Raw genomic sequence first — 25,605 nt, 5'->3', positions numbered from 1 at the left:
GAAGACCTTTCTGATCCTGTTTGTTTTTAAAATCATGCAGCTGAAAGCTGTCACTAGAATTAAAAAATCATATCTGAAAACTGTGGCAGACAAAAGAGTAAGCTAGAAACAGATGTCACCTGTATTTTGGTGTGAGAAATGCATGTTGTGATCTTCTAATTATGTTCATATTGCCATTTTAACTTTTATTAATCACTGTAACCAAGGTTATTTTTTCCAGTTCCCTGGGGGAGATTTTAGTTTTTGTTGAGGCAGATAATATAACAACTGATTTTGAAACTTGATTATAAGAGTATAATAATTCATATTTCACAGAAAATTTTTTCTTATGCAGTTAAGTATTTGAATTAGATTAATATTTTTTCCTTATTCTTAGTAAATCAAGACTCAAGTAAGTTATAGTTTTAAGAAGAGAATATTAGTATGTATTGCTGTTGGTACAGGCAGCAGAACCATTAAAATTATAATCTGCTTTTTAAAACCTATTTATACTAAGGGAATAGTCCTAAACCTTTTGTTTTTATTTTTTTAAGGCGAGAGGAGCTGATGTTCCAGAGATCCCTGGAGATCTTAGTCTTAAGACATGTGGCAGTACAGCCAGTATGAAGGTTAAACATGTGAAAAAGTAAGTGGAATTGTACCGTGGGTTTTAAGTGAATTTTTAAAATGGGAATCAGTTTTTTAGTTCTCTTAAAACTTTTCTTTAGATTTCTTACTACATATGCTTTTACTGTCCATACATTAAATTATACTGTAAGCCTAAATTATGACTTAACAATTAGTGGAATAGATCTGAAGATTATCTGCTTGTCTAAAAATATACTTTAATTTTGTTCTTGTGACAACTTTATGTCATTGGCTGTTAGAGTGTGTTTGTTCAACAGGAGCAATCCAAGTGTGTGTGTCTTGGTGCCCTTAATACATGCTCTCACTCATTTAGAAAATAAGCCTGTTGTTTAAGTTACGGGATTGCTATATCTCAGCTCTGCCTTTGAGAAAACCTGAAATGGATGCTAGTAGTTGATTCCTATATAAAATATTTGAAGGTGTTCCATTTCAGTTTCCAACAGACAAATCATTCCATATTTTCCAACTGAAGCTTTAATACCCCACCCGCCACCATCCCATTAAGTTGGTATTAAAAGACAAAACCAGAAAGCCATCTTTTCACCTGGCAGAGCGTTAGGCAGCTATGTTTTCATTGTAAATAGAGAAAAGACAAAGATAAAAATATTCATTCTACATCCAGACCCACTAATCCAGGACTGATGGGCTGCGACAACATTCACAGGTAAAATTTGGTTTTATATTTTGTTGGGAATGCTCCTTCTGATTAGCAGTTGACTCTTCACAGTTTTCGTAACATTCCCTGAAAGCATAGATTTTCTATGGGCCTTGCCGTGAGACAAGGATAGGAGAGTGTAGTGATGCTTTTTATTTTTATTTATTCTTTTAATTCATTTTGGTTTTGACCTGTGCTCTAAATGTAATTCTCATTTGATTCACTGTATTTCGGGAAAGCTTTGTGTGGATATATGTGTGCTCATGCGCATGTGCTTATTAAATAGTTTCGCTTGCATGAGCTCTCCAACCCATTTTAGTTTTTCCTTAGGTTTAGTAATTTTGACTATTCCAGTATCTTGCATCTCACTTAGTTATTTCATGTACTTCAGGTTACCCTTCACTAAAGGTCACTTTCCGAAGATGGCTGAATGTGCACATTTCCATTATGAGAACGTTGAGTTTGGCAGCATACAGGTATATTTGAAATATTTCCTACATACTGAATTAAGATATATCTATATCTCTGTTCTTTTCTGTATCTCCTTTTCTTAAATCTATGTATCTGAGAGGTAACACTTAGAAGTAGTATTTTTTCTACTGCTGTCTTGTTGGTGGATGTGAAAACTTTTATTTTTTTCTGTTGACTAATACTTGATGTGTGATGACTCCTAATTCAAGTGGAAATAGTATAATAGGATCACTATCAATCTCAGCATTTCTATGAGATTCCTAGACAACGTTTGCTATTGTTTTCTAGCATGAAGCATTCTAGTTGTTACCTGACTCTTAGGTTGGGCCAGAGTAATGGTGGTTAAATCAGAGTGAAGTGGTGTAGCATGGGGAAGATGTACTAATGGAGGTTTTCTCAATGTTTTTTCTTATTGTGAGGTATAGTATGTGTATAAATATATATATATTTTTATAAAGTATATGCATATATATATTATTATACATACATGTGTACATTTTAAATCCCAGGCCAAGAGATAGAAATTTCCTGGGTGTCCTTCCTCTGTTGCATTTGCCTTCTCTACCCTAAAGATTACTTATACCATGACTTTTATAGTATTCATTCTAATTTTTTATAGTTTTACTATCTATATCCCTATTCCACATGGTGTTTGGTTTGCCTGTTCTTAAATTTAAATAATTGGAATTATTCTAGTCCATTCAGCAAATACTTACTGAGTACTATATTATACATATACTAAGTACTGTACTATACCAGGCACTGTTGTAGGTGCTTTGGTTGTATTAGTGAGCAACAACCACAACCAAAACCAAAGATGCATTCTTAAAGAACACAGAGGATGGCCAAGAAGATAAGATCTATGATAAAAAGGTAGGACATGATAAGCACCAGGGGCACTGTGGGTAGGTTGAACTCTCAAACCCGAGTAAGCTTCATTACTGTGTGTATTCTTTCTTCTTTCATTCAGCATCGTGAAACTGGTCCCTATAGATGTCTACACTTATAGTTGGTTCAGTTTGTTACTATATGTTAATCTAAAGTGAACATATGACACATGTAATTTATCCATTCTTTTTCTGTTTATTTGTTGGAAATTTGGGTCATCAGTTTTGGCCTCTTGGAACACTATTATATACGTAGCCTGGTGCATATACACAGGAGTGTCTCATGGTATGGTAGAATTTCAAGGTGATAGCAGATCCACATGTCCAGCTTTACTGACTAAAGCCAAACTATTTTTTTAAATGATTTACAAATTTATACTCCCCTAAACAGTAAATGAGAGTTGCTGTTCTTCATTCTTGCCAACTTTTGGTTGATACTTGTTAATTTTTACCCATCTGATGGAGATGTAAGTCTCTCTCACTGTATTTTAATTTGCAGTCTCTTGATTTTTAATGCAGTTGAACATCTTTTCAAATGTTGGACATTTGAGATTTCTGTTTTAAATCTAGATCAGGTCTTTTGCTCATTTTGTTTTATAGATTTGCTTGTATTTTTCTTATTCATTCATGGGACTGCTTTACATATTTTAGATGTTCTTTCATGTTGCATCTAGTCCTTTATTGTTTTTGTATCTCCCATATTGTGGCATGTTACTACACTCACTTTATGCTGCTCTCATTGTACAGGCTTCATTTATTTTGTTCTTCATTTTATGTATTTTGTGTGGTTCTATGTATGAAGAAACCTAACTTGTAGTATTTTTTTTTAAGATTTTATTTATTTATTTGATATGGGGAGAGAGAGAGAGAGCAAGCACAAGCAGGGGGAGTGGCAGGCAGGGGAGAAGCAGGCTTTCCGCTGAGCAAGGAATCCAATGTGGGGCCCCATCCCTGGGATCATGACCTGAGCCGAAGGCAGATGTTTAACCCACTGAGCCACCCTGGTTCCCCTAGCTTGTAGTTTTGCTGTCATATGATTTGCTCCCCTTTTCTCTGAAGTTATGAAATTGTCTTTTTTTTTTTTCCCTGTTAAGTTTCATAGCTTTGACTTGAACATTGAGGTTACTTGGAATTCATATTTATAGTGTGAAAAAGAGTGATACTAAAAACCCCGAGTATAATAACCGGTCAGAATGGATGTTAACCTTAGCACTGGAGCTGAGCGCTAATGGCCTTCTCCTGTGTGATGCATCGCCCTTGTAATTATATGGATCATTGGTGGTCGACTATTTCAGTATTTTCTCAGGTACCCACCAGTCTTTTTTGAAAGGAGTCTAGGGGCATCTGGGTGGCTCAGTTGGTTAAACATCTGCCTGCAGCTCAGGTCTTGATCCCAGGGTCCTGAGATTAAACCCTACATTGAGCTTCCTGCTCAGTGGGGAGCATGCTTCTCCCTCTCCACTCCCCATGCTTGTGCTCTCTCACTGTCAAATAAATAAAGTCTTTTTAAAAAAAGGAGTCTATTTTATTACTATTTAAAAATATGGCTATATTAGAGTTCTCCAGTGAAACAGAACCAATCTGTGTGTGTGTGTGTGTGTGTGTGTGTGTGTGTGTGTATGTGGGTAGAGAGAGAGAGAGAGAGAGAGATCGATTTTTTTTTAAGGAATTGGTTCATGTGATTGGAGGCATGGTTAAGTTCAAAATCTCCAGAATAGGCTGAAAAGAAAGGGAAGGGTTGTTGTTATAGTTTGAGTCCAAGGGCAGTCTGCTGGTAGAGAGTGCTCTTCAAGGTAGGTTAGTTTTGTTTTGTTTTGTTTTCTGTTAAAAACTTTTAGCAGAGGACAATCTGCTTTACTCAGTCTTCTGACTTAAATGTTAATCTCATCTAAAAGATAACTTCACAGAATTATTTGGAGTAATGTCTGACCTGAAGTTAATGTATAAAATTAATAATCACAGTCCATCCTGCCAACTTGGCATTACTTTTTTTTTTTTAAGATTTTATTTATTTATTTGACAGGCAGATCACAAGTAGGCAGAGAAACAGGCAGAGAGAGGAGGAAGCAGGCTCCCTGCTGAGCGGAGAGCCCGATGGGAAGCTTGATCCCAGGACCCTGAGATCATGACCTGAGCTGAAGGCAGAGGCTTAACCCACTGAGCCACCCAGGCGCCCTCAACTTGGCATTCCTTAAGCCATTCTGAGTCTCTAATAAATAAGAAGGTCTTGCTTCTGCCTAACATCATGATCAACTATTTTTCACAACCAAAACATTCTAAGCATTTTCCTAGAAGAGCATACAAAGTCCCTGGGTAATTTACTCTTCTTGATATCCTTTAACTTAAATACTATAATATAAAGTTAAAAATACTTAAGTACAGTGGTACAAATCTTATGTAAGGTGATAAGAGAGAAGAAAACAGATATTTGCTATGCTACACGCACACACACACACATGCACACATTCAGAGCAAAATAAGGTTATATTCATGGCATTATAGTCTTGGCTTGTGTAACTGGTCATGTGGCTGTAGCTGGAGTTACAGCTGCATTCTTCTGCTTCTCATTCTATATCCCCTTTGTGCTGAGCAAGAATCTCAGTGGTTTTGTTCTTTACCTGGTGGGATGACCCATACCTGAATTCTGGATCTGGCCCTTAATAGCCCTGCCTGAATTGGGTTCTGGTAATTTCCCATTGTGTTCAGTGGCTGGACAGTGGTAGTTAAGGGATGTCCTAAGGGAGCTCCAGTATTCCAGATGTATTCTTCTTTACCTCTATAGTACAGTAGCAGTCTCAATTTCCCTTCAGTAGTCAGGGTCAGTCATCCCATCTAATGCCAAAACTTACATCTTGGCCTGTTGATTTAGAGGCATAAGGAACCCAAAGTGGCCGGGTGGCAGTTACTTTCAGGTCAGTGGGGTTGTTACTTTGTCTTCTGGTGGAAGTGTTCCTCCCTTTGGAACTAAGACATTTAGGGTAGTAGAGCAAATAGCTGTGGGGACAGGAAGCACAAATTTTGCTAGTGAGTCACTATGAGTTATATTGAATGGTCCCACCCCAACTTCCACCCCCTGATTCCTGGTTCTTCAATCTGATTAGCTTTGAAGACACTACTGACTCTGCTCACGACAGTAAAGAGAGGATGGAGAGTGGATAGTCCCTGGCATGATGGGGCAGTAGAGATACAGGGAATATCACCATTGGATACTTAAAAGAGAGGAAGTTCTGGGTGGCCATATATTTGCGATCTTTGAACATTTTTCCATACTGTTAAGTAAGTTAAAATTGTTATTTCTTTCATGATTAATGATGTTGAACATTTTTTCATGTGTTCATTGTCCATTTGTGTATCTTCTTTGAAGAAATGTCTGTTCAAATCCTTTACCCATTTTTGAATTTGTTTTATTTTGTTCTGTTTTATTGAGTTTTAGGACTTCTCTATATAACCTATTTGTATCTTTTGATCCAAAGATAGTCTTCTAGACGGCATATAGGTAGATTATGTTTTTTAAATTCATTCTGTCATCTCTATATTTTTTAATTGAAGTACAATTAACATACAGTGTCATTAGTTTCAGGTTTACAACATGTTGATCAAACAGTTCCATACATTACACAGTAAGTGCAGTCACCGTCTGTCACCCAACAACATTATTATAATATTGACTGTATTCCCAATGCTGTACTTTTCATTTTCATGACTTATTTATTTTATAACTGAAAGTTTGTACCTCTTAATCCCCTTTATCTATTTCACCTATTCCCCCCACCTCCCTTCTCCCCTCTGGCCACCATCAGTTTGTTTTCTATATTTTAGAGTCCGTTTGTTTTTTCTTTTCTTTCTGTTTTCTAGATTCCACATACAAGTGAAATGATATGGCATTTATCTTTCTCTGTCCTACTTACTTCACTTAATATACACCCTGTAGGTCCATCCATTTTGTTGCAAATGGCAAAATCTCACTCTTCTTTTTATTATCAACTGATATTCCATTGTATGTATGTATGTATGTATGTGTATATGTGGATATATTTAATGCATCTTTACTCATTCATCTATTGATGGATAATTGGTTGCTTCCGTATCTTGGCTAATTGTAAATAATCTTGCAATAAACATAGGGTTACATATATCTTTTTCATTAGTATTTTTGTTTTCTTTGGGTAAATATCCAATAGTAGAATTACTGGATCATATGGTATTTCTATTTTTAATTTTTTGAGGAGCCTTTGTACTGTTTTTCACAGTGACTGCACCAATTTGCATTCCCACCAACAATGTACAAGTTTCTTTTTTTTAATATTCTTGCTAACCATTGGTATTTCTTGTTTTTCTTAAAGATTATTTTATTTTTCATTTTTTAAAAATTTTATTTGAGAGAGGGAGAGAGTGCATGTGTGTGAAAGAGAGAGAGAGAGAGACAGCAAGCATGAGTAGGGGGGAGGGGCAAAGGGAGAAGCAAACTCCCCCCTGAGTAGGGAGCCCAACGCTGGATTCAATCCCAGGAACTTGGGGTCATGAACTGAGCTGAAGGCAGATACTTACTGCAGATACTTACAACCTACTGAGCCACCCAGCCACCCCTGATTTATTTATTTGAGAGAGCAAGCAAGCACCCAGATGTGAGGGGCAGAGGGAGAAGGAGAGAGAATCTCAAGCAGACTGCCCACTGAGCACAGAGCTTGACTCAGGGCTAAATCTCATGACCCTGAGTTCATGACCTGAGCCTAATCTAAGAGTCAGGTGCTTAACTGACTACACCACTCAGGTGCCGTTACCATCTTTGTCTTTTAGTTGGAGAGTTTAATCCATTCTATTTAAAGTAAATGCTGAAAAGGAAAGACATATTTCTGTCATTTTTTTAAATCTTTTTTCTTTATGCATTATAGATTTCTTGTCTTTCATTTTCTTCATAACTGTCTTTTGCCTTTAGTTGATTTATTTTTAGTGAAAAGTTTAAATTCTATTCTCATTTCTTTTTGGTATATTTTGTAGCTGTTTTCTTTGTGGTTACAATGCGATTACATTTAATATCCTAAAGTTATAATACTCTAATTTAAAATTATACTAGTTTAACAGCAATGACATACAAAAACTATGCTCCTTTATAGCTTGGTCCCCATCCCTTTCAGTTATAGATGTCTTACAATTATGTCTGTATGTTTGTGTGTCCAAAAACATAAACTAATAATTTTTTAAATGTTTTAGCCTCTTAAATTATGTTGAAAACAAAATGTGTAGTTATAAACTGAAAAAGCTAGCAATACTAGCTTTTATACTCACAATTTAAAGGAGATATTAATCTCTGAAGTCATGTAGAAAAAAAATTGGAGTTACAAACAGTTGTTACAATAATACTGGTTTTTATAATTGCCCACATATTTACCTTTACTGAGGATGAGTTACTGTCAAGTGTCCTTTCATTTCAACTTGCAGGAGTCCTTTTAGCATTCCTTGCAGAGTCGGTATATTGGCAGTGATCTTCCTTACCTTTTGTTTAACTGGGAATGTCTTAATTTGTCTCTCACTTATGAAGGGTAATTTTTCTGGAGGTAATATTCTTGGTTGAGACTTACATTCTTTTTGCAGTTTGAATATTTTGGCCCACTGCTTTCTAGTCTCCAGAGTTTCTGCTAAGATACTTGATAATCTTATTGAGGAGCTCTTGTGACTTGTCAACTGTGTGACTAGTTGCTTCTCTTTTGCCACTTTTAAGATTCTCTCATTGTACAGGCATGCCTTATAGGTGTTTTAGAATTAGTCCCAAGCCACCAAAATAAAATGATTATTGCAATAAAGTGAGTCAGATGAATTTTTGTTTCCTAGTGTATATGAAAGTTATGTTTACATTATACTGTAGTCTGTTAAGTTCATGATAGCATTGTCTAAAAAACACACATTTGTTAATTTTAAAATTTGCAGAATTTATTAATTAAATTAATTAAAAATTTAATTAAAATTAAAATTAAATTAATTAAAAATTGAAGAAATTGCTAACCATCATCTGAGCTTTCAACAGGTCTTAATCATGGTTCACAGATTACCATAACAAATATAATAATAATAAAAAATTTTAAAACATTGAGTGAATTAACAAAATTTGACACAGAGACACAAAGTGAGCTAATGCTGCTGGAGAAATGGCAAAAACAGACTTTACTTGTTGCAGGGTTGCTACAGACCTTCAGTTTTTAAAAAACACCGTATCCAAGAAGCACAACAAAATGAGGTATGCCTCTATTTGGCTTTAGAGAGTTTGATTCTCATGTGTGTTGATATGAGTATCTTTGAGTTCATTTTATTTGGAGTTCATCAGCTTCTATCCATGTCTTTAATCAAATTTAGGAAGTTTTCAGCTATTTATATATTCATATATTATCTCTGCCCCTTTGTTTCTCCATTTTCATTGAGACCTTCATAATGTATATGGGATAGAACCCCATAGGTCTCTTAGGTGTCACACAGGTCCCTTAGACTCTGTTCACTTGTCTTCTCTCTTTTCTTTCTGTTCCTCAGACTCAATAATTTTCATTGTCCTATCTTCAGGTTGGCTGATTCTTTCTTCTGTCTGTTCATATTTGCCCTTAATTTCTTCTTACAAAATTTTCATCATAGTGTTTATACTTTAAGGCATAGAATCATTTTAAATTATTTCTTAAAGATTTTATTTATTTATTTGACAGTCAGAGATCACAAGGAGGCAGAGAGGCAGGCGGAGTGGGCAGAGAGCAGACTCCCTATTGAGCAGAGAGCCAGATGCGGGGCTCCATCCCGGACCCTGGGATCACGACCTGAGCGGAAGGCACAGGCTCAACCCACCGGGCCACCCAGATGCCCCTTTAATTCTTTTTTAATGTAATCTCTACACCCAGTGAGGGGCTTGAACTTATAACTCCAAGATCAAGAGTTGTGTGCTCCACTGGATGAGCCAGCCAGGTGCCCCCACAGTGCCTTTTTAGATTGTATATCTCTTTGTTGATATTTCCATTTGGTTCATTTCATCATTTTCTTGATAATCTCCACATATTTCTTTAGTTTTGGGGGTACCTTTAAGACAATTGTCTTAAGTCTTTTATTAGTAGATCCACCATCACTTTTTAAGGAAGAGTTTCTGTTGCTTTGTTTTGGCCCTTTCAATTGGCCATAATTTACTGTTTCTTTGTATGCTTTGTTGATTCAAACAGGACATTTTAATGTAACAATGTGGTAATTCTGAAAATGAGTTCTTATCCCCCTTCCCCAGATTTTATTTTTTATTTTTCTTCTTCTTCTCCTCCTCCTCCTTCTTCCTTCTTCCTTCCTTCTTTCTTCTGAATTATTGTTTTAGGCCTACTCAGTGCCAAGGATTAGCCTGAGGTGAAAACTGGAGGTCTTCTCAGATATTCTGTGATCCTTTGCCTTCCCTGATCATATGACACTTTCTAATTTTTCCCATATATGCAGTTCCTCTTCAATGTTCTAGTCTAATGTCTGGCTTCCTTGGAGGGGAAACAGAAAATTGAAGGCGGAAAAAGCTGTTAGGTTCTTGCAGCAGCATAGGGAGGTTTAACAACACTGGTCATCTACCTGTTTATTTGCGGCTCTGAGATCAGAACCAGCAATTAGGGATCAGAGCACAGATTCTTTGATATTTGTGGGACAGGGTCTTTTTGCCTACCCCAATCTGATTGATTCTGCTCCTTCAGTGCATGCATGGTTGCCTTGAATGCTGAGGGATTGGGCATGGTTAGCTGCTACTGTGCTAAGAGCTGAAATGGACTGAAATTAGCATAACTTACTAACCAGACCTTTCCCTGGAAGTTGCAGGCCTTCAGTACACTCCAGAAATACAAATATATAATTGCATCAGGCAGATTCTGCCAGATCTGCTATCTAGGGAGCTTTTGTTTAGATGGGAGATTCCTGGTGCTTTCCTATTCCACCATTTTCCTGGAATTTTTACCTTTTTTTTTTTTTTTAAAGATATTATTTATTTATTTGAGAGAAGGAGAGAGAGAGCACGATCGGGGAGAAAAGCAGAGGGAGAGGGACAAGCAGACTCCATACTGAGCTTGGGGTCTGACATGGGGCTTGATCTCAGAACCCAAAGAACATGACCTGAGTGGAAATCAAGTCAGACGCTTAACCGACTGAGTCACTCAGGTGCCTTGAATCCTTACTTATTTTTAAATATAAGATTGACAGTATGTTCTAAGGAATAAATAAGTATGAAAACTTTGTTAAATGTGTCTGGAATAGGTCATCAGCTTTATGCTTGGCAGCTCTATTACATCCCTGTAGGTTATTCACACTGCCTGTTGACTCAGTTGTTTTTTAATATGTCTCAAATGTGGGACAGTCTGTAGTTTACATACTTTTTTTTTTCACCCTGATCTTAGGAATTTCTCCTAGATTTATGGATTTCTTGTGTTTCTAGCTCTTTCTACTCACATACTGAAAATATGTAACTGCAGTAAGCCATTGTGTCCTAGAAGATGTCACAGAATACTAAAGTTTTTAAATCTAGACAAAGTCATGTTTAAGACTCTCAGTTATAAAATGACAGTAAGTTTTATTAATCTAATATCAATTGTGATTTTTATTTTTGTTTAGACTGTAAAACACAATTGCTTATGAAATACTTTAAATATTAAGAGTTCATTTGGGCCAGTAATTTTATTACCATATAATATACAGAGGAAACTTTCATAATCTCTTCTTTGAATTCTGGTGTTGCATAGCTGACTGCTCAGCATCTTCATGTGAATGACTAATCAGCATCTCAGATCTGGCATGCCTAGAACAGTCTCCTCTCAGACCTGCTCCTCTTGCTGTCTTGTCCATGTTGGTCAATAGTAAAACCCGTCTTTCCAGTTCCTAAGACAGGACAAAACCTTTAGAGTCATCTTGGACTTCCCTCTTTTTGTTATGCCTCACATTCAGTCTGTCAGCAAAACTCTTGGCTCTGTATTTAAAATTCTTTAAAAAATGGCATCTTTAAAGTAATTAAGGAAAATTTAAAATAAGTTTAAAATAAAGGAAATCCGACTACTTACCTCTTTCTCTTCTATCTGCTGTGGTCTTTTTAGGGGGATTATTTCAATAGCCTTATTTGGCACAACTGCAAGAATGAGTCTTTTAAATATAAGTCAGATCATGTCACTTTTTCAAAACCCTCCAGTTACTTCTCATCTTCTCCATAATAGAAGTTAAATTTCTTAACATTTCCTAAAAGGAATGATCAGATTTGCCCGTAACCTCTTTGACCTCATCTCTTCTTTTACTTCTCTTTTCCTGAGACATAGTATCCTGTCCACAGTTGCTTTTTTTTTTTTTTAAAGATTTTATTTATTTACTTGACAGAGACAGAGAGATCACAAGTAGTCAGAGAGGCAGGCAGAGAGAGAGGAGGAAGCAGGCTTCTTGCTGAGCAGAGAGCCCGATGCAGGGCTCGATCCCAGGACCCTGAGATCATGACCTGAGCCGAAGGCAGAGGCTTTAACCTACTGAGCCACCTAGGTGCCCCCCACAGTTGCTTTTGCTCCAGTATACAGGCTCCCTTCTCAGGACCTTTGGACTTCGTTCTGTTTTCTCTCTTTGGAAAGCTCTTCTCCCTGGAAATCCACATAACTTACTACCTTCCCCTCTTTGAATACTTGCTGAAATGTTATCTTCTTCGAGAAGAAAGTACTTTCTCTCCTTGCAGCTACTGGTCACCAACATTCCTTATCTCCCAAATTAATTTTTCTCCACTGTCTGGCATGCTAATTATCTTATTATTATTTATTCTGTTTTTTTTCCACCTCAGCAATCTAGAGTAGTGCCTGACACATTAAAAATCATTTGATGAGTATTTGTTGAATAAATGGACAAATGAATTTATGTCTGAAAAATAAAATTTGCTTTAAAAATGCTTTTTTAATATTTTGGCTCTTTTCAGCATTTAAATATTGCTCTTATATGGTAAGAATATATTCTTTATATTATTATGAAACAGCAAATAAAATGGATGGTGACATTTACAATGCAAGTTAAAATTCCCTTTATGTTTTCTCTTGTTAACTATTGTGTATCTGGGTAGAATTTTTTTAAAGACATATAGCAATATCTCTAGATACAGCTCCAACTATAACCACCTATCTAGCTATCTATAACTTAAAAATATAGATGGATTGCTACTATAAATATTGCCTTGAAAGTTGTTTTTTTACTTGAAAGTATATCTGGGATATATTTTTTTATTTTAGTAATTTGGATTAACCTCATTATTTTCAGTTATGTAGTATTTCATTTTATTATTATACCATAATTTAATCAGTTCCTTATTGGTGTATATTCCAGGCTTTATTGATGGGAGTATATGCATTAAATCATATTAGATGTTTAGGTTGGATCAAGGGTATATGTGTTTAAAATACTGACAGTTGTTTCTAAGTTTATTTTTGAAATTTGCTAGCTTATGCGAGTTGTATATTTTATATCATGGTTTCCACTTGATTTATTTTTATTTATTTTTTGGTATTCCTAATTGTAAACTCTTTGGAGGATATGTCTCACTTTTTATTTCTGTAGGACTCAGCACAGTCTTTCAGTAGCAGGGGCTCATTAATGCTCTTGAATGGAAGATACATCTTTGTGATGTTTCTTGTTAGATATGCTAGGGAGTCAGTCATTTAATAAACATTTATTGTGTATTGGCAGTGTTGTGACAGAATACTGTATGTCGTAAAGAGTAAAAAAAAGTAGGACAACATTATTTCTTCTTTTGAGATGTTTAAACTTAAATGGAAGACTAAACTGTAGAAGGATAATTATACATATTAGAATCAAGTTATGCTACCTTGGAGTTAATTTCATGTCCTCATTTATTTGTACATATATATATATTCAATAAATATGGAGAAATTAACTATTTTGAAGCAACAGAAAAATGCTGTGCAGAGGAGATGTTGATTGATATTTTAAAGGATTATAGGAATTTTCTTTGTGGAGACTGGGGTATCATGAATAAAGGTCAAGTCTCAAAAGACTATCCAAGTATTCATTACATCATCTATAGTAAAAAGTTAACAGTAATACAAATGTGGGATGCTTTGCTGACTCAGTTGCGGCTCTTGGAGAGCTCATGACTGTTGATCTTGGTGGTGTGAATTCATGCTCCCTGTTGGGTATAGAGATTACTTAAATGAATAAATAAACTTAAAAAAAGAAAAGAAAATAAGTAATACAAATGTTTAGAAGTTGGAATGGGTTATGTAAATTATGGATAATTCATACAGGGAAATCCTGTGCAGTTACGTAAAGTCAGGTAGAATATTTACTGAAGTAGAAACATTATTCTTGCTATATTATAGAGTTTAAACAGAGCAAGATACTGTTTCTATAAGAAAAAAACAAATGTAAGTGTAAAATAATTGGAAGAACTTGTAGGAAAAAGGTAATGGTTTCAATTTTTGAAAGAATGCTTTGGTAGTAGAAAAATGACTTCTGTGTTTAATGCTTAGAGCAAAGGGTTGTGATTTTTTTGAAAGAATGCTTTAGGAAAAGAAAGATGACTTCAATGTTTAAAGCTTAGAGCAAAGGGTTGTGACTTTCCTCATATATGTTTTTTGTAAAATAGAATGTTTTACAAATTTCTCATTTTGAAGGACAGAGTAGTTCTAAATCGTATTCTACCTTTTGAGAGCAGAATAGGCACTGAGCATCCTCAAGCATTCCTTTGTTTCTGATTTAATTTGTACCTGATAAAATAATTCTCAAGCCCATGTGTATTTTTTTCTGGTGGTTTAGCAAGTCATATGCTTTAGATTGCACAGATGTGTTCAAATCCTATTTCTACGTCACTTTTGGCAGACCTTAGCCAAATTATCTGACTTTCCTTTTGAAATCTTAGTTTAATATCTTCAGGTGTAATCTGTGGCAAAAGGTGGCATTGTCCTGTTGAGGAGAAATTATTCTGATGTGGCATAGAATGGGTGTGGCCCATCATGTGGTATGTTCTCATCATGCCATACTGTCTTGACCACTAGGGAGATTGCCAGTTAATCTTAGCCTTGTTTCCCTTGTCTTCATGCTAAGAAGATGACAGCTAAGGTTCCTTCAGCTATTATGGATTGTAGATGAACTCTGAGCTTGATTTAAATGAACTGGTGATGTGACAAGGTAAAGAGGAGAAAGGATATAATAACATAGACAAGAGAGGGTGTATCATGTCATGTCCTTACTTTAATACCTATATTAATCTTTAATAGAGCATGAATACACTGTCTTTAAAAATTAGTACAAAGAATTACTCTGGTCATAGAAATAGATTGTTGAAATGTGTTTTTATTCCTGGGACACAATCTGCTTGCTTAAATATTTTAAAATACTTTTGATGTTGACCTATATATTGTACTTGTCCACTAGACTGAGTTTGGTGCATTCATGGTCGCATCTTGTTTTAAAAATAAATACCATGAAAGTTTGTGGAAATGAGAATTAACCTGTTTTTTGAAGATTTAGTAGAATTTTCCCATTAAAACCTTTTTGGCCTGGTTTCTGTTCAAGGACTTAACCTTTACCATTTAAATATATGATTTGATTATTAAGTCTAGACTGGTTCTTTCATGTGTCCTTTGGCCAATTTTTTTCATTTATATTTTCTTAGAAAATTATCTATTTTATATAGGTTTTTCAAATTTAGGGGTGTAAGTGGTACAAAATATTCTTGAAGTTTGGTCTCATTAGGAAACCCTCCCTTCTCTTGTCTCTCCTTTCTTTGCCTCCTTCTTTCTCTCTTCCTTTCTACATTCCCCCTTTGTCCTTTTCTTCCTCCAACTCTTCCTTCCTCTCTTACTATGAATTCCCGAGCATACGTTTTACTATTTTGCATTTTTTTTTTTTTTTTTTGGTTGTTGTTTGTTTCTTGAATTCAGAGTTCAGTTCTTTTTTTTTTTTTTTTTTTCTGGAAGAGTTGTGAATAACCAATATGTATGCACTTGCTTGATGTTGGAAAACTAGTATTATCATAAATCAGCTTTGTCAGATATTAATATTATTTTATATTTGTTTTTCTTGAGAGAAATAAAGCTCAGTAGGTATTGTTGATACTCATTTTTAGCCACTGTTTTTTTAATAAATGCATTGAAGTTTGGAAATTCTTCCACTAAATAGTGCTTTGAACAAAGGCTGCAGGTTTTGGTATGTAAGTGTTATACTATGTTTTGTTTAGAGTAATTGAAACCCTAAAAAAAAGGAAAAAGATAAGTAATTTTTAGAAAGAGCTTTTTGTTTTATGTAAAACTACATGTAGTTTTAAGTTCTGTTTCTTAGTTATAAAGATTATTTTCATTTTTTTAATTTATTTAAATTTTAGTTACTATACAGTACAATATTGGTTTCAGGAGTAGAATTCAGTGATTCTTCACCTACTTACAACACCCAGTGCTCATCATAAGTGCCCTATTTAAGTACCCATCACCCATCTAACCCATCTGTCATCCACTTCCCTCCATCAGCCTTCAGTTTATTCTCTGTCTTTAAGAGTCTTTCAGGGCTTTTTTTCCTCTCTCCTTTTCTTCTTTCCCCCCTTCCCATATGTTCATCTGTTGTCTTTGTTAAATTCCATGTTTGAGAGCATATGGTATTTGTCATTCTCTGACTTATTTCACTTAGCACAATACACTCTAGATCCATCCACGTTCTTGCAAATGGCAAGATTTCATTTTTTGGTGGTTGAGTAATACTCCATTGTATCCATTCATTAGTCAGTGGATATTTGGGCTCTCTCCGTAGTTTGGCTATTGTTGATAATACTGCTGTAAACATCAGGTGCATTTGAATCTGTATTTTTGTATCCTTTGGGTAAATACCCGAAGTAGTGCACTTGCTGGATTGTAGGGTAGTTCTATTTTTAACTTTTCGAGGAACCTCCAAACTGTTCCGCAGAGTGGCTGCAGTGGTTTGCATTCCCACCAGTAGCTCAAGAGGGCCCCCTTTTCCCTCATCCTCGCCAACACTGTTGTTTTTTGTGTTGTTAATTTTAGCCGTTCTGACCTGAGGTAGTATCTCATCATGGTTTTGATTTGTTTCCCTGATGATGAGTGATGTTGAACATCTTTTCATGTGTCTGTTAGATATCAGGATGTCTTTTTTGGAAAAGTGTCTATTCATGTCTTCTGCCCATTTCTTAAATGGATTTTTATAATTTTGGGGGGGGGGTTGAGTTTGATAAGTTCTTTATAGATTTTGGATACTAACCCTTTATCAGATATGTCATTTGCAAATATCTTCTCCCATTCTGTAGGCTGCCTTTTAGTTTTGTTGTTTCCTTCACTTTGCAAAAGCTTTTTATCTTGACGAAGTCCCAATAATTCATTTTTGTTTTTGTTTCCCTTGCTTCAGTGACATGTCTAGTAAGAAACTTCTACGACAGAGGTCATAGGGGTTTTTGCCTGTGTTCTTCTCTAGTATTTTGATGGTTTCCTGTCTCACATTGAGGTCTTTCATCCATTTTGAATTTATTTTTGTGTAAGGTGTTAGAAAGTGGTCCAGTTTCATGTTGCTCTCCAGTTTTCCCAGCACCATTTGTTGAAGCAGCTGTCTTTTATCCATTAGATATTCTTTCCTGCTTTGTCGAAGATTATATAGAACATATAGTTGTGGGTGCATTTCTGAGTTCTCTGTTCTGTTCTATTGATCTGTGTGTCTGTTTTTGTGCCAGTACCATTTTGTCTTGATGACCACAGCTTTGCAATATAGCTTGAAATCTGTAATCGTGATGCCTCCAGCTTTTTCTTTTTCAAGATTGTTTTGGCTATTCAGGGTCTTTTGTGGTTCCATGTAAATTTGAGGATTGTTTGTTCTAGCTCTGTGAAAAGTGCTGGTGGTATTTTGATAGGGGTTGCATTAAATGTATTGCTCAGATAATCTAGACATTTTAACAGTGTTTGTTCTTCCAGCCCATAAACATGGAATGTTTCTCTATTTCTTTGTGTCCTTTTCAATTTCCTTCATAAGGGTTCTGTGGTTTTCAGAGTATAGATCTTTTACCTTTTTAATTAGGTTTATTCCTAGATATCTTACTGTTTTTTCACAGTTGCAAATGGGATCAGTTCCTAGATTTCTTTTTCTGCTTTTTCATTATTGGTGTATAGAAATGCAACAGATTTCTGCACATTGATTTTATATCCTGCAACTACTGATTTCATGTATTAGCTGTAACAATTTTTTGATGGAGTATTTTGGGTTTTCTCATAGAATACCATGTCTTCAGCAAATAGTGAAAATTTGACTTCTTCTTTGCCAATTTGGATGCCTTTATTTATTTATTTACTTAGTCTGATTGCTGAGGCTAAGACTTCCAGTACTATGTTAAATAGTTTGGTGAGGGTGGACATCCTTTTCTTGTTCCTGACTGTAGGAGAAATGCTCTCAGTTTGTCAACACTGAAGATGGTATTAACTGTGGGTGTTTTGTATATGACCTTTATGATGTTGAGGTATGTTGTATCTATCTCTACTTTGTTGAAGTTTTTATCTAGAAAGGATGCTGTGCTTTGTCAAATGCTTTTTCTGCATCTATTGGCAGGATCATATGGTTCTTATGTCTTTTATTAATGTGGTATATCACATTGATTGATTTGGAAATCTTGAACCACCCCTATAGTCCAAGACTAAATTTCATCTGATCATGGTGAATAAATCTTCTACTGTACTGTTGAATTCAATTTAATAGTATTTTATTGAAAATTTTTGCATCCATGTCATCAGGGGTATTGGCCTGTACCTTTTTTTAGTGTGGTCTTTGGTTTTAGAATCAAGGTAATGTTGAATGTTGGCTTCATGGAAGGAGTTTGGAAGTTTTCCGTCCATTTTTATTTTTTTGGCACAGTTTTCTTCTTTAAATGTCTGGTAGAACTACCCTGGGAAGCCATCTGGCTCAGGCTTTTGTTTGTCAGGAGATTTTTGATTACTGATTCAATTTCTTTGCTGACTATGTGTATGTTCAAATTTTCTATTTCTTCCTGTTTCAGTTTTGCTTGTTTGTAGGTTTTTAGGAATTAGTCCATTTCTTCAGGTTGCCTAGTTTGTTGGTATATAATTTTTCATAGTATTCTCTTATAATTTGTATTTATGTGGTGTTGGTTGTGATCTCTCCTCTTTCATTTGTGATTTTATCTATTTGGATCCTTTCTCTTTTCTTTTTTATAGGTTTGGCTAGGGGTTTATCAATTTCACTAATTCTTTTGAAGAACCATTCATGGGTGTTTTTTGTTTGTTTTATTTTGTTTTATTTCTATATCTTTTAATTCTGCTATAATCTTTATTGTTTCCTTTATTCTGCTGGCTTTAGGCTTTATTTGCTGTTCTTTTGTATCTCCTTTAGGTATAAGGCTAAGTTGTATATTTGAGACTTTTCTTGTTCCTTGAGGTAGGGCTTTATTGCAGTATAATTCCATCTTAAGACTGCCTTTGCTGCATCCCAAAGGTTTTGGACAAAGTGTTCTCATTTTCATTTGCTTCCATGTATTTTTTAAAATTTCTTCTTTAATTTCATGGTTAATACATTTATTCTTTAGTAGGATGTTCTTTAACCTCCAAGTATTTGTGATCTTTCCAAATTTTTTTCTTGTGGTTGATATGAAGTTTCCTAGTGTGGTGGTCTGAAAACACGCATGGTGTGATCTTGATCTTTTTATACTTGATGAGGGTGGATTTGTGACCCAGTATGTGATCTGTTCTGGAGAATGATCATGTGCATTTGCAAAGAACATGTATTTTGCTACTTTAGTTTGAAATGTTCTGAATATATCTGTTAAGTCCATCTGGTCCAGTGTGTTATTCAAAGCCATTGCTTCCTTGTTGATTTTCTGCTTACATGACCTGTCCTTTGCTGTAAATGGGGTGTTTAATTCCCATGCTATTATTGTCTTATTATCAAGGAGTTTCTTTATGTTTATTCCTAATTGATTTATGTATTTGTGTGCTCCCCAGGTGGGGGCATAAATATTTACAGTTGTTGATGGATAGACACCTTAATTATGATATAATGTTCTTCTTCATCTCTCGTTACAGTTTTTGTTTTAAAATCTACTTTGTCTGATATAAGTATAGCTACTCTGGCTTTCTTTTTACACCCATTAGCGTAATAGATGGTTCTCCATCCCCTCACTTGTAGTCTGCTGGTGTCCTTGGGTCTAAAGTGAGTCTCTTGCAGGCAACATATAGATGGATCTTATTTTTTATTATTTTTTTTTCCATTCTAATACCCTATATCTTTTGATTAGAGCAGTTAGTCCTTATATATTCAGAGTGATTATTCAAAGATATGAAATTAGCGCATTGTGCATTGTGTTTTTTGTAGAGTTGGTGTTTCTGATGATGTTCTCTGTTCCTTTCTAATCTTTGTTGCTTTGGTCTTTTTTCCTCCACTTAAAGAGTCCCCCCCTTAAAATTTTTAGCAGGGATCACTTTACTGATTGGGAATGCCTTTAGGTTTTGTTTATCTGGAAAACTCTTTATCTCTCTTATTCTGAATGACAGCCTTGCTCAATGAAGAAGTCTTGGCTGCATATTTTTCCCATTCAGCACTTTGAATATTTCCTGCCATTCCTTTCTGGCCTGCCAAGTTTCTCCTGACAGATTTCCTAAGAACCTGATCTGTGTTCTCTTGTAGGTTAAGGACTCCCCCTCCACCCCTCCCCCAACCTCCGCCTTGCTGTTTTTAGGATTCTTTCTTTGTGCATTCTGTGAATTTAACTATGATATGCCCTGGTGATGTTCAACTTTTGTTTGATTTAATGGGAGATTTCTGTGCTTGTTAGATTTTGCTATCTGTGTCCTTCCACAAATTAGGGAAGTTTTCATCTGTATTTTGTTAGAATAAAACTTTTGCCCCCTTTTCTCTGTCATCTTCTGGGACCCCTATGATACGAATGTTACTAAGTTTTAATAAGTTGCTGATTTCCCGAAGTCTACCCTCCTGGTCCATTACCTTTCTTTCCCTGTTCTTTTCAGCTTCGTAATTTTGCATAATTTTATCTTCTGTATCACTGATTCGTTCCTTTCTCTGCTTCCTCCATCCTCATTTTTATGGCCTCTGTTTGGAACTGTATCTTGGTTATAGCGTTTTTAACTTCAGCCTGACTAAATTTTAGTTCTTTTATCTTTGTAGTAAGGGATTCTCCGGTGTCTTCTATGAGTTTTAAAATCCCAGCTAGTATCCTTATAATTGTCATTTTAAATTCTAGTTCAAACATATTATTTATATCTGTATTGATTAAATCCTTGGCCATGAGTTCTATTTCGTGTTCTTTCTTTTGGGGTAAATTTCCCCATCTCTTCATTTTATCCACAAAAGAAGAGAAGAAAGAGAGAAGGAAACAAACACACAAACAAAAGGCTCAAAACAATGAAAACAAACAATAAAAAAAACCTAGCTCCTGGGGGTATTTTGGTCTGCTTGTTAAAAGAATCTCAATCTCAAAATAACAAAATAAAATGAAATAAAATGAAAGTAAGTTAAAAAAATGTAAAAAGTGTGTATATATATATATATATATACACACACACATATATAAAATATATAAATTGATAACATAAGAATTAAAAATAATTTAAAAAATAAGAAAATAAATGAAAAAATAATAAAAATTTTAAATTTATAAATTATATATTTTTATAATGAATTTTTATAATAAAGTATTTATAATTTGATTATTTTATAATAAAAATAAAAAAATAAAATAAAGATTAAAAAGTAAAAAGGAAGCTTGATCCTGTTTTCCCTAGAGCTAAAACTTTGCAGCACCCTATGATCAGTAACTTTGGTGGTGCCAGTGAGTTGTTTGTGCTGGTCTTCTGGAAGAAGGGCCTGTTGTGATTCTTAGGTGGACTTAACCCTAGTAGGAATGTGCCTCTAGAGTGCAGGGCATGGCTGGGCTTGGTGTAAGCCATTCTGGCCTCCACTCGGTGATGTTGTTTTCCTTCTTGAAGGTTCTCAGCCTTGTCAAGAAGGATGAATATCGGGGCACCCTGCTCTCCAGAGCCAGTGCTGAAAGTTTGCACCCCCGGCTCTTCCATGAGCTCTGTAATTCAGTCACTGTTATGTCCCCAGTTTCTGTCAGAACTCTGTTCACACTGACTTTATCCAGGTTTTTTCATCTGGGGCATGTGACTGAGTTCCCAAACTCCAAATTTTAGAGACTCTTGCGTGTGGACCTGCACATGTTTTTGCCGTTGGCCAGCTTGTCTCAGGAAAATGATGGCAGGATCCCACAGTGGTTCCGAGTTGTGGCACCAAGACTTGCTGTTCTCAGCCACCTTTCTTGCTACTACGCCTGGGAACAGTGCAGCACATTGGTGCCACCCGTTCTTCTTGTGACCCAGGGGATCCTCAGACCATGCTGTCACACGTGGGCTTCTGCCCTACTTTGCCACCTAACCACATTTAAGCCAGGCATATCTCCCACTTCAGCAGACCTCTAGAAGTTCAGATTTTGTGCTGCGCTGCTCATGATACTTTGTGGTAGACTCTGTAAAGCAGGCTCTTTTCCCGCTGTTCTATATACAGCTGTATCTCCCCTAATGCAACTCTCCGTACCTCCCACCTTCCAGAAGGTGGTTGATTTTCTCCATGTAAACTTGCAGTTTTTTTGTTCTCTCAGACCTCCAATTGATATCTTGGGTGTTCAGAATGATTTGATAACTATCTGGCTGTATTCGTGAGAGGAGACAAGCTTAGGGTCCCCCTACTGTGCCATCTTACCTCCTCCATGCAGTTTTAAATTCTGTGAATTTACTGTCATAATAGCACTTCTCCCTGTTGTCTCATCTCCAAACACAAAGATTTATCACATTTCTTGAAACATTTTTCACTAAGAAGGAAAAAAAAAATCTCTTGCAGTATGCAAAGATATATTCAGTTTATTCTGATTTACCTGTTTGAAACATTTCTCACTTCCTGCTTTGCTTTATGTGGTACTGCCATCTAGCGTGTGGAATACTAAAATGGATGTGTGTGGTTTACATTTTCTTTTATCATTTGGTCATCAGGAGCTGTGACTTAATGGTTCTTCCTATCTGATTTTATATAAAGCATTAAGTTAAATGATCCTGAATGCAGGAGCTCAGGTGTTACCTGAAATAAAGCATTGGAAAAATGAATCGAATACCTGTTTCTTGAGCATTCTCTACTAAAGCTTATGTACAAGGGTCTTGGAAGTGCCAGTACAGCCTTGTATCATCAGATGCATTCTTGTCTTGATAGTGAGAAATGTGGAAAGAGTTCGTGAATTTTGACCTGAATGTAAAAATGTTGACAAGTTGAAGTATAAAATAAGCTCCCATGCCTCAATTTTAATTTCTAAGTGAGTTAATGAGGATTAAAATAAAACATATAGGCCAATATTTATTGAATGCTATGTAAATAATATTTACATCTCGTCTTATTTACTCTCCACAATAGTTTCAGATGAGGGTATTGAAGTAAAAAATGTTTAAGAACTTATCCAAGATCACAGGTAAGTAGTGCAGCTAGTGTTGAATAAATAAATTGAAAAAATGTGAAAATATTCTGCATATTTTTAATTAAAGAAGTCCTAGGAAAGGATTAAAAATGACAAAATTCTTGTCATCTTGTCATCTGAAATATCCCAATGTAGTTGAAAGTAAGAAAGTAAAAAAAATATGATGCATAGTCACACAGCATAATCTGTGTCCTTAACTTCCTCATAAGTAAAACAGGGCTCTAAATATAACCACTTCAGTGTATATTACAGAGTACTGTGGGAATTAAATGAAGTGAAAATTAAAAACAAAAACAGATTGTTCAATAAATTTTAAAGAACTTTAGAGAAAGACAAATATTCGGAGGAACTTTGGTGTAGACAGACCATAATCTGTAAAATAAGAAAATACATGACCTCAAAAAAAAAAAAAAAAAAGAAAGAAAATACATGACCTCATGACCTGAGTGTAGTGTTGATGGGGTTGAGGCAGTGGGTGAAAAAATTCTTTGCAAATAAGAAGCTGTATAACTAACAGGAATATTATGATGAACTTCTCCTTAACATGAGAGACTGTATTGCTGATATACTTGGTGATCTGATGATCAGTTTTATTTAGATATAATATTTCTTTTAACATAGAGAATAACCATAAAAATTGTGAAATGAAGAAAGTAAGTTAAAATAACATGATTTTTCTGTAATTGTAATTTAAAAATTTAGCTTCAGTTTCAAGTAGAATTAAACCTGTGGGTTGAAGATATTGAAATTGTTATGTATTTAGAATGTTTAAAGTTTAAAATAATGGTAAAAGAAACCAGAGAAAACACATTATTGTGTCCTTCTCCTTTGAATAGAAAAATTGAAAATCTTTTGTTAACAAATTTTTTTTTTTTTTTTTTTTTTTTGTTAACAAATTTTTAATGGGCAAGATAGGATATATATGGATTCTGCATTTTCAGTTTTAGCATTTTTTTAAAAGATTTTATTTATTTATTTGGCAGACAGAGATCACAAGTAGGCAGAGAGGCAGGCAAAGAGAGAGGAGGAAGTGGGCTCCCTGCTGAACAGAGAGCCCGAAGTGGGGCCCAATCCCAGGACCCTGAGATCATGATCTGAGTTGAAGGCAGAAGCTCAACCCACTGAGCCACCCAGGTACCTTAAGTTTTAGTATTTTAAATACCTGGTATCTTTTAAATACTTGGTATTACCAGTTCAGTTGATGACTGACTAAATGTTGTGTCTTTTTGGAAACAGACTAGGTTTTCTTCCTGTTTAAAAATTTATCTAAATATGGGTGCCTGGGTGGCTCAGTTGGTCAAGTGTCTGCTTTTAGTTCAGGTCATGATCCCGGAGTACTGGGATCGAGCCCCACATCAGGCTCCCTGCTCAGTGGGGGGCCTGCTTCTCCATCTGCCCCTGCCCCTGCTCATGCTCTCTGTTGCTTGCTTGCTCCCTCAAATAAATAAAATCTTAAAAAAAAGAATTTATCTAAATGTGAATGTTAAGGTTCATAGAAATAAGTGCCAGCAACACGTTTTGGTACCTATCAGTGGGACTTTCAGTTATTAATAAAAATGAATTAAACCAATGAAAAAGTTCCCTCATCTCATTAATACTATGTAGTTTCCAGACTAGTAGATATTTCTATTTAAAAAAAACAGTTTTATATAAAAGTACATATAATATGTGTATAACCTTTTGAAACAAAAGCTGTGATAATTTTATTGTTGCTACATCTACTGAAGAATTTATTTTTCCTCAAATCAAAACAGATAAACTTTCAATCCTACTTTTTGGCACATTCCATACTAATACCTCTTCATATGCTAGGAAATCATTGTCATTTAAGAGGATGGTTTCAAATGAAAAGTTCATATAGTGAGTTATTGGTACTGCTGTCAGGTTGAGGGCATCTTGTTGAGCTGAGGTGATTCTGGTATTTAAAAACTGATGAATGAACAGGGAAAATGTGGGGTGTGTGTGTGTGTGTGTGTGTGTGTGTCTTGCAAATGGCAAGACTTCATTCTTTTTGATGGCTGAGTAATACTCCGTTATGAAATCTTGCCATTTGCAAGGACATGGATGGAGTTATAGAGTATTATACTGAGTGAAATATGTCAGTCAGAGAAAGACAAACACCATATGATTTCACTCAAATGTGCAATTTAAGAAATGAAACAAACGAGCCGAAGGGGGAGAAAAGGGAAAGAGAGAAGCAAACCACAAAACAGACTCTCAACTACAGAGAACAAACTGATGTTTACCAGAGAGGAGGTGGATGGGGGATGGGTGAGAAAAGGTGATGGGGAGTAAGGAGAGCACTTGTGATAAGCACTGGGTGATGTATGGAAGTGTTGAATCACTATATGTACACCTGAAACTATTATTACACTGTATGTTAATGAACTGGAATTTGAATAAATTCTTCGTAAAAAAAATAAAGTTACTATATCTGTTAATCAGCTGAGGAAACAGGGCTGTATGCCAATCTG

General features: G+C 35.3%; 1 protein-coding gene across 5 annotated transcripts in view; it reads left to right on the top strand.

Moving 5' to 3' along the window:
* ARHGAP32 (Rho GTPase activating protein 32) overlaps nucleotides 1-25,605 on the top strand; it is a gene marked incomplete at its 5' end in the record, with an annotated part of 299,813 nt that overhangs the window by 128,029 nt on the left and 146,179 nt on the right. For 4 of the 5 annotated variants that reach the window (XM_082683941.1, XM_082683944.1, XM_082683939.1 and 1 more), the window contains 3 exons: nucleotides 534-625; nucleotides 1,250-1,291; nucleotides 1,674-1,758. In XM_082683941.1, coding sequence (XP_082540067.1) covers nucleotides 534-625; nucleotides 1,250-1,291; nucleotides 1,674-1,758 — 219 coding nt within the window. The remainder of the gene's footprint in view (nucleotides 1-533; nucleotides 626-1,249; nucleotides 1,292-1,673; nucleotides 1,759-25,605) is intronic. The other variant, XM_082683940.1, reaches the window with a different exon arrangement.

The sequence above is a fragment of the Mustela nivalis genome (assembly GCF_964662115.1).
Source record: "Mustela nivalis genome assembly, chromosome: 9".
Lineage (NCBI taxonomy): Eukaryota > Metazoa > Chordata > Mammalia > Carnivora > Mustelidae > Mustela > Mustela nivalis.
Note: the sequence above shows the minus strand (reverse complement) of the source record. Positions and strands in the feature narration are given on the sequence as shown.